This window comes from Amblyraja radiata, chromosome 9, assembly GCF_010909765.2.
Source record: "Amblyraja radiata isolate CabotCenter1 chromosome 9, sAmbRad1.1.pri, whole genome shotgun sequence".
NCBI lineage: Eukaryota > Metazoa > Chordata > Chondrichthyes > Rajiformes > Rajidae > Amblyraja > Amblyraja radiata.
Window position 1 is genome coordinate 11,700,072 of NC_045964.1, and position 10,406 is coordinate 11,710,477.

At 47.9% G+C, this 10,406-nt stretch overlaps 1 protein-coding gene across 1 annotated transcript; it reads left to right on the forward strand.

Annotated features, from left to right (window-relative positions):
* Positions 1 to 3,364: 3,364 nt before the first annotated feature.
* On the forward strand, positions 3,365 to 5,828 carry LOC116976777 (cytochrome P450 1B1-like). The gene has a single exon (XM_033026683.1). It carries the CDS (start codon positions 3,432 to 3,434, stop codon positions 5,055 to 5,057), a length of 1,626 nt encoding a protein of 541 aa, XP_032882574.1. The 5' UTR covers positions 3,365 to 3,431; the 3' UTR covers positions 5,058 to 5,828.
* Positions 5,829 to 10,406: the final 4,578 nt, after the last annotated feature.

A 10,406-nucleotide genomic window follows, 5' to 3' on the forward strand; every position in this document is an offset into this window, starting at 1 on the left:
GCTCTACCTGATGTACTCATATGAACGGTATGTTGTTTCTGGAGCTCTCCCGTGCTACTCTCTGTTTCCTGTCACTCAGGTAATTTTCTATCCATACTGCTACAGTCCCTTTTATTCCCCATGCTTCACTCCTAAAGATGTATTTTAGGTAGCACCTTACAAACACTTTTTGGAAACTCCTTCACTGTTTCAACTGCATTTCACTCAACAATCATTGCAATTACTTCATCATAAGCTCTTATCAAGTGAAACACGATATGCTTTTACCAAGTCCATTTTGTCATCAACTGGCACTTATCCACGTGACTTTGATCCTGTATCAAGTCTGGACCCATGCAGGACTCTCTCACAAAAGTGTGTTCATGTATCAGCCAGCACATTGGATTGAACTACAACTTTCATCCACAACCTTGTGACTCGAACAGCACCAAAACAGATTGTTTCACCAATGTATCTTTAACGCAGTAAGTGTCCAGACCCTAAGGAGCATTGTGCTTCATTTGGTTTGCAAGTCTATAGCTCCATTAAAGTGGCAACACAAGTAGGTAAAGTGGTAAAGAAGGCGATGGGGAGGTTTTCATCATGAGTCTGGCAATGAGTATAAGAATCAAACAGTCATGTTGCAGCTTTATGGGAACATGATATAGCAGATGCTGGTTTACATAGAAACACACAAAATACTGGAGTAACTCAGCGGGTCAGGCAGCGTTAGGTTGGGAATGTTCTTCAGACTGATTGTGGGGGTGGGAAAGAAAACTACAAGAGAGGAGAGGCAGGACAAAGCCTGGCAAGTAATAGGTGGATGTAGGCAGGGGGGGAGACGTTTAATAGGCAGATGGTTGGACAAATGCCAGAGATGAAAAGACAGACGTTGAGACAAAAGGATAATGAATTGCAAATTGTGACACTGGAAGAATAAATATAGGCGGAAGGTACGAGTTCAGGTGGGGCACAGGGGAGAGGGGCAGGGTGGGGAGGGACGGGGAGGGGTTTTGAAGTTACCGAAACATGGAAAATTCAATGTTCCTGCGGTTGGTTAGTAAACTACCTAAGCAGAATGGTCCTCCAGTATACGTGTGGCCTCACTCTTGTAATAGAGGTGCCACAGGACAGAAAGGTCAGTAAGGGAATGGGAAGGGGAGTTAAAATGATTAGCAACCAGGTGATCGTGTAACCCCTGGCAGACGCACATATATTTGGTGAAACGGTTGCCAAGTCTACGCTTGGTCTCGCCGATGTACAGGAGGCCACGTCGGGAACACCGGAGATTAGAGGAGGTGCACGTGATCCTCTGTCTCACCTGGAAGGACTGTTGGGGTCCCTGGATGGAGGCAAAGGATGAGGTGTAGTGACAGGTGTTACATCTCCAGTGGTGGTAGGGGAGGGTGCCAGGGGAAGGGCTGGTTTGGGTGGGAAGGGATGAGTGAACAAAGGAGTTGTGGAAGGAGTGGTCTCTGCAGGAGGAAGATGCGACTGGTGGTGGGATCACTTTGAGGGGGACGGATATGTCAGAGAATAATGTTAGATGTGGAGGCTGGTGGGGTAAAAGGTGAGGACCAGGGGAACTCCAGGCCTGCTGGATCTCCCAGTTGCTAATGACGTAGGAATATTCCTCTTTCCATCCCCATACTGATCTCCTCTCTTCAAGCTTTTCCCCTCCCTCCCTCCACAATCAGTCTGAAGAAGGATCTCAACCCAATGCTGCCTGACCCGCTGAGTTACTGCAGCATTTTTTGTATTTTTTTGTAAACCAGCATCTCCTTATGTCTCACCTTCTGTCTCTACCATCTCTGACCTTTTTCCAATCATTTGCCTATTAACTCTCCTCGCCCCCCTCTCTTGCTCCCAGACCTATATCCACCTATTAATTGCCAGACTTTGTCCTGCCACTCCTACCTTACTCCCCCCCTCCACAATCAGTCTGAAGAAGAGTCCCAACCCCAAATGTCACCTATCCATGTTCTCCAGAGATGCTGCCAGACCCACTGAGTTACTCCAACACGTTGTGTCTTTTTTGCTTTGGTTGCCCCATTATTACTGGAAAGGTGTGGAGGCTTTGGAGAGGTTGCTGAAGAGGTTTACCAGGATTCTGTCCGGATTTGAGAGTATTCGTACAAAGAGAGGTGGGACAAACTGAGCTAGTTTTTGTCTGTCGTGTTGGAGGCAGAGGTATATAACATTGTAGGAGGCATAGGCAGGATAGCGAGAGTCTTTTTCCCCAGAATGGAAATGTCAAATACTAGAGGACATAGTTTTAAGGTGAGGGGGTTAGTGTTTCAAGGTGATTTATGAGGTAAGATGTTTTACAGAGAGTTTTACAGCGACTGTCTAGGACGTGTTGGCAACGGCAGTGGTGGAAACTGAAGAGTAGCAACGTTTAAGAGGCAGGCGCATGGACAGGTAGGGAATGGAGGGACATAGGCCATAAGCAAACAGATGTGCAATTTAAATTTGTATTATGGTAAACGCATATACTGTGGGCTAAAGGGTTTGTTCCTGCGCTGTTCTATGTTGTATTCGTGGTTGTGTTTGAGCCAGCTTATGAAGATGCGTAAATAGAATGGAGGAGCCCGGACATTGTCATTCTCAAAATACTTCATTGGATGTAAAGTGGTTGGTAAAATCTGACTTTGTGAGGAAATGTTTCTCTCTCTCTCTCTCTCTCTCTCTCGCCCTCTCTATTATCTGCAACCATTTCGAGGTAATTTAGAGAATGGATTCTGGATGTAATATTAAGTTATTTTGTGCAAAACGGACTGATGGGAACCCCCTACAACTGAGCTCGCCAGCGTTCCGTGTGTTATGGGGGGGGGGGGGGGGGGGGGTGAAATAGAAATGTGTTTTGACAGGAGTGAAACCAATAGTGTGGAAAACTCCACTAATCCGGAGCGCCATCACGAAGGTGTCGGACTATTGGAGTTTGTCTGCATTTTGGACCCGAACCCTTTCCTCGCCAATCTCACGGTTTGAAAGCGCCGCGGACAGGTGTGCCTGTTGCCGCTTTAAAACCAACTCCTAAAGAGGGGGCGCGATCCACTCCCGGAGGCGCAGGGCAAAGGCGATCTGGCTTAATAGAGGCGCCTGGACGGTGACTGTAACAGCGGCTCTCCCGGCGCAGGAGTTGCTCGTTCCCATTGGCTTGACAGCACGAAGCGCGGATGAATGGTGTTGGAGGGTTTGGGAGGGAGGGGAGTCGGCGAGGGCCCGCACTCTTTAAATGCAAAGTAAAAACCGGATGAGATGTGAGAGCAGCCGGCAGCCGAGCAGGCTGAGGTAGCGACACGGGATCAAGGACACAGACCATCGCTTCTGGCGACCGCCGGACACAGTGTGCGAGGAGCCAGCCTCGCCGAGGGAGCGGAGAAGGAGGTTTGGGGACAGAGGTCCTTGCGGCACCTGAGCGAGGGACGGGAAGGTGAGCTAGAGGCAGGATGGTGCCGGAGGAGTGGAAGGCGCAGGTCCAGCCGGCGCTACTGCTCTTCCTCGCCCTGCTCCTGTGCCTGGAGCTTTGCTGGTGCCTCTGGCGCCGGGACAAGGGTCGTCGCCGCCCACCGGGACCCTTCGCCTGGCCGCTGGTGGGCAACGCCATGCAACTGGGCAAGTCTCCGCACCTCACCTTCAGCAGGATGGCCCGGCGCTACGGCGACCTCTTCCAGATCCGCCTGGGCGGCAGAGACATTGTGGTGCTGAACGGCGATGCGACCATCCGCCAGGCTCTGCTGCAGCACAGCGCAAAGTTCGCCGGGCGGCCGGACTTCGCCTCTTTCCGCCTGGTGTCCGGCGGCAAGAGCATGGCCTTCGGCCAGTACAACGTCCAGTGGAAGGTCCACCGCCGCCTGGCACAGTCTGCCGTGCGATCCTTCTCCACGGCCGATGCCCGGGCTCGCCGTGTCCTCGAGTACCACGTCCAGGGGGAGGCTCGCCAGTTGCTGCGGGTCTTCCTGCGCCTGGGCGCCGACGGCCAACACTTCCAGCCCTGCCCCGAGTTGACGGTGGCAGCCGCCAACGTGATGTGCGCCCTGTGCTTCGGGCGCCGCTACAGCCACGATGACCAGGAGTTCCGGCGGCTGCTGGGCAGGACCTACCGCTTCGGGCGCACGGTGGGAGCCGGCAGCCTGGTGGATGTCATGCCCTGGCTCCAGTCCTTCCCCAACCCGGTGCGTAGCATCTACCGAGACTTCCAGCAGCTCAACCGCGAGTTCTTCGAGTTCGTCCGCAGTAAAGTCGAGCAGCACCGGCGCACCTACCACCCGGGAACCACCCGGGACATGAGCGACGCTTTCATCCAGGCACTGGACGGGGACAAGCTGGCGCAAGAGGGTCTCAGCCCGGAACACGCCGAGGGCTCGGTCACCGACATCCTGGGGGCCAGCCAGGACACCACGTCCACCGCCCTGAGTTGGATCCTGTTCCACTTGATCCAGTTCCCGCAGCTCCAGGCCAAGCTCCAGAGGGACATCGACCAGGTGGTTGGCAGGGACCGTCTGCCCAGAGCCCAGGACAAAGCTCACCTGCCATTCCTGGAGGCTTTCCTGTACGAGATCATGCGCTTCACCAGCTTCGTCCCGATGACCATCCCTCACGCCACCACCTCGCCCGTGGACATCAACGGGTACCACATCCCCCAGGACACGGTGGTCTTCATCAACCAGTGGTCGGTCAACCACGACTGCGACAAGTGGAAGGACCCCGGCACCTTCGAACCCGGGCGCTTCCTCAACGCGGACGGCTCCATCAACAAGGACCTGACCAGCAGCGTCATGATCTTCTCGGTGGGCAAGAGGAGATGCATCGGGGAGCAGCTGTCCAAGATCCAGATCTTCCTCTTCACCGCCATCCTCGTCCACCAGTGCACCTTCGAAGCGAATCCCGCGGAGAAGCTGACCATGGACTGTCACTACGGACTGACCGTCAAACCCGTGTCCTTTACCGTGCTGGTCCGACTCCGGGACAAGTTTGTGCAGGAGGCGGCTGAGGCAGACGGAGACGGAGACGGACAACCCAGTGAGTCGACTGACTGCCGGACAGCTCCTACCACGCTTCACACACAGTCTTAAATCGCCCTGCCTCGCGTTAACAGGCAGCCTGCAGTTGACTTTAAATGAACACTATAAAATGTTTGATCCGAGCCAAATACTCGTAAAGAGAACTCGCGCGTTAATCGGCCCCTTTTAATACGTTAAAAAATGTCACATTATTTGTATCGGGATTTTATATCGAAGGGGTTCACACTGTTTTTAAATCAACTGTTTCCGAAACCCATTTTAAAATGTTCCTGAAAAATACACCAAGTGCTGGAGCAACTCAGTGGGTTCGGCAGCATCTCTGGCGAACATAGACAGGCGACGTTTCGGGTCGGGACCCTTCTTTAGACCATGTTTCTACCACTTTTTCAACATATTCCAGCTTGAGATTGGTCGCGACTCGGTGCTAAATAGGTGTTGCGAGCGGCGCTGGCGCATCTCCCGGTCTTCGGGAGAGAAATAATAATCTTGAGATAAAATCAGTTGGAAGTGGTCTGAAGGCGTTTTGCCTGAGTTCGTACATCAAAGCGCGACCCGCGAGGCTCCAGCCCGCAAAACAAGCCGAGGATAGGGAGCCAACGCCAGAGAGAGAGAGAGGGGGGGGGGGGACCCGGCGCTATGCCATCTCATTCAACAACTCGATTGACTCGGTATTCTGAAAACAGTAGACTAAAATAATGGACTCGTTTTATTTTATGGGCTAAAAATCGCAGCGGGGTGTTAGCAGAGTTAATTTGGACAAAGAGGCTGCGAACAGTGAAGGGAGTTCCACTGATGCCTCGTCTAAAATGCATATCCCGAAAGGGTGACTTGCGGGGAAAGGGACAGATGTTGGGAATCTGAAATACAAGCAACGAGCCACACTCCGCAGGTCGGGCAACATCCGTGGAAAGAGAAACAGTTAACGTTTAAGGTCTGTTCAAGAAGGAACTGCTGATGCTGGAAAATCGAAGGTAGACAGAAATGTTGGAGAAACTCAGCAGGTGCGGCAGCATCTATCGCCGTTTAAGGTCAATGATCTTTCGTTGAACCATTCAATCGAAAGGGTATGAACCCCGTTTATCTCTGTATCAGAGTCTTATCTCTGTGTTTTTCCTTGAATAAATAGTATGGGGCGGCACAGACATGTTGCCTCACGGCGCCAGAGACCCCGGGTGGGTTCGATCCTGACTACGGGTGCGACTTGAACGGAGTTTGTACGTTTCTCCTGGTTCCCTGTAGGTTTATTCCGAGTGCTTTGTGCAGGTTTGTAGATTAATTGGCTTTTGTAAAATGTCCCTAGTGTGAAGGATGCGAAACTAGAACATCATAGAACTAGTGTATTGGTGATCGTTGGTCGGCGCGAACTACGTTGTATCTCTAAACTAAAACTAAACTGGACTGAGGTTGACTCCAAACGCCCCAACCCCTACACACTGGCATCCCGTGATATCATTGTATGCAACTGACAGTCGCTCAATATTGTACGTGGAGGTGTCCGGGGCTATCTCCCCCCGGGTGCAATTTCACGCGGTTTATCAGTGAGCACAACAAGCAAATGGGCCCATTATTTCCCACATATAAAGTGCTGGAGGAACTCAATGAGCCAGCCAGCATCTGGAGAGGGATGGGACAGGCGACGTTTCGGTTTGGATACATCTTCAGACTGTACAAGGATCCTGACCAGAAGCATTGCCCATCCAATCCGTCCCCAGATGCTGCCTGATCGCTGAGCTCCTCCACAACTGTGCGGCGAGCTCAGATTCCAGCATCCGCAGTTACTCCATGTAACTGTCAGCATCCCTGCTGATATAATGCGTAAATAGTTCACTTAAAGCTTAAACTCGTATTAACAAAAAATATTTCTTCAATGTAAGATTTTTAGTATCTGACTGGATGCACAAATTCAGTGGTGCAGCACTGACATGTCAGTTGTGATGAAATTCAGTAGTAAGAGATGCAAAGTGATAGCAACATCTGCATTGTATGTGCCTCTATTCTGGGAGATTGGGGGTGGGATCAGTCCAGATAGAAATGTATTTGTAATATTTTTAAAGGGAGCATATTGCGTTCTGTGTGGGATAGCTGGCTGACTCGTGAGTTGCTCCAGCACTTTGTGTCTATTTTATATATCACTCTGTGCTGGGTGATATTTCCGTTTGTATTCACAGTGTATTAAGTAATTAATCTCACAATTCCAATTTTGCCTCCCCTAAAATTTATATTTAAATTTACAATGATTTTCTGCTTGGCCTTTTTGGAGATGACGTCTTAGTGGACATAATTTGATTACTGGAGGAACTCCAGGACTTTGTGTCTTTTTTGGTAAACCACAAACTGCAGTTCCTTGTTTCTTCATGATTTGATTGCTGCTTGCCTTAACATTCAGTTTGTTGAAGCTTGTGAGCTGAGATGTGAGAAGCCTTTACTGATGGAGAGCTGATTTTCAGCCAGCTTAAGCAATGTGGTTGCTAATTGACTGGTGGTAAGGTGAGCAAAGAGGCGCTGGAGGGGGGGGGGGTCTCACCCCTAACTGCACCACCTTAAATATCAACCCACAAAACGTTTGGGAATCAAAAATAAAAGAGAACGCAAGCCATAAGTTTTCTCTCTACTTAAGCATGGTGGATCTGTACAAATGGAACAAGAAAATTCCATATCTTGCCCAACAGCATCTGAAATAATTATATTTTCAGTGTCTATCCCTTGTCAGAATTTAAACTCTGGCCGCCAATGAACTTACTAACTTCTTTCCAAAGGTATTTAAGAATTCTCCACTTTTCATCTCACGCTCACAATGCCCTCCCACGCACACAGCTTTCAGTTTCTAAGATAGTTGAGCCCCACTGGATGCTGTGAAGCAAATTCAACAGTAGTGTAACTAACAATTCAGGTGTTTGAAGGTATAAATGGGCTCATATTAACTATCTTCATGCCACCTGCAAACCTGTTTAAATCTGTGTTTCTTTCTGTTCCACTTTGCATTTAGTCACACCGTTTATTTGATTACCAGATTAGATTCATATTAATTGCTATGTATGTTTCATTTAATTGTCACTGAATCTCACCATGTGTAAATTATTTTACTGAATGTACTCTACGGTATTACTACCACTGTGAACATTAATAACACAAATGTATTTTTATATCGCATTCTTGAGTGTGTGTTCAAATTATTCCCTAATTCCAAAGACCAGGCAGGTTTTTTAGGTTAACTGGCTTCAGTAAATTGCCACTAGCATATAGGATATGAAGCTGGGATAATCTAGAACTAGTGTACGGGTGATCGATGGTTGGCATGGACTCGATGGGCCAAAGGGCCTGTTTCCACACTGTATCTCTAAACTTTAAACTAAATTCTTTATGTTTCTGCTGAGCTGAATAATGTTAGCAGTGAAAAGCAAGAGTCTAACTTTTTTAAAAGGTTTGTTTTTCTATAACTGACTATAATCAGCAACGTCTCTTGTTAGTTAGATGGGTCATTGGTTTCATGGGTCAATAGTTCTGTAAATCATCTACACTGCTAGCTGTGTCCCAAATGATACAGTTGGATTCCCTGTATTTTGGCTGACCTTTGCTGGTATGGCTAACATGAAGCAGTGAGGATTCCAACCCAGTATTGCCACTCAGTGCTCTCAGTTCACTGGCATTGATGTCAGGGCATAATCTGATTCAATTGCGACATATTCCAATGCCTTCACATGTTTACATTCCAACATTTACAGTGAAAATTCTTATGCAAAGAGTGACCTCTATTGAGAGATTTTCTTTGAATTTGCAATTTAAATCCACCAAGAGTCACTACAGAATTCAAGAGGTCTCCAAATCGTATAACATGACATAAGCCCTTCATTCGCGTTGACCATCGAACAAGCATTGACACCAATATTCTACATGAATCCATTTTATTTTTCCTCAATTGTTTAATTTATCACATATTTATCCCATCCAGTCTCTGCTGATGCCCAGAGCAATCCCATTTGATTTCTAACCTATTCACTCCATATTCCCATCAAATCTGTCCATATTTTATCATTACTTTCCTCTGCAATGGGAGTAAATTAACCTACTAAACCTACCAAACTACACATCTTTTGCAACGTGGAAGGAAACAGGAGAGCCTTGGGGAAATCCATAGGCACACAGGGAGATTGTGCAAACTCTACACAGACAGTTCAGGATTAAACCCAGGTTACTGAAGTGTGAACAAATAGCTGCACCATTGTGGCAGGTGAGAAAGGTTTTTCTGTAGAAACCTGGTAATTGCTATAACAATATTATTTGACATGGTTTACAAGCAGGTCTGAGAACATTCAGCTCTCTCATATATTTGTAAAAAGCTTAGAGGCCCCTTGAGTCTGCCCAGATGTAATCCCACTCCTCTACTCTAATATCCGTTTGCTTCAAACAAATATCTAACTTGCAAATATGATGTAAGGTAGTAGAATATAGAACTGGACAGTACGGGAACAGGCCCTTCGGCCCACAATTTCTATGCCGAACATGATGCCAAATTAAACTCATGTCTCTTCTGTGTGCATGTGATCCAATTATCTCCACTCCCTGCATAAACATGCGTCTATCCAAAAGCCTCTTAAATGCCACCATCATATCTGCCTCAACTACCACCAGCGGATTCCAGGCACCTACCACTCTTGGTGTAAAAAACACTTGCCCCGCACATCTCCTTTAAAATTTGCTCCTCTCACAGTCAAGCTATGCCCACTAGTCTTTGTCATGTCCACCCTGCAAACGAGGCTTCTGATTGTCAGAATAATATACTATTGCAGATCGCTAATAAATTAGCATTTTCTGGAAATCTCTCCAATATCTCTTTGTATCAACAATTACATAACCATGTACATATCTGCACCCTTTCCTGCAGCTTTATCCTCCGTCCACAATGGAGTACAGAGTACTCGGAATGCAGGTAAGGTCTGACACAAACTCAACAATACCTCCTAGCTTCCATAATCTACACCCCCCACCTCCCCCCCCCCACCCCCCCGCCAAGCTCTATTGCATCTTTAATAATCTTTGTAACTACAGACAAAGGTATTTTGCTCCGCCTTTATACATTCTTTCTCTGTTTTTAATCACTACATTTAAATACATTGCCTTCTTCTGTCACATTAGGGCACATGATAGGAGCAGAATTAGGCCATTTGGCCCATCAAGTCTGCTCCACCATTCAATTATGGCTGATCTATCTCTCCATCCTAACCCCATTCTCCTGCCTTCTCCCCATAACCCGACACCCGTACTAATCAAGAATCAATCTCTGCCTTAAAAATATCCATTGACTTGGCCACCACAACCAAGAGTAAATAGCAATTTGCAATTGTAAAGAGTTCCACAGATTCACCACCCTCTGACTAAAGATATTCTTCCTCATCTCCTTCC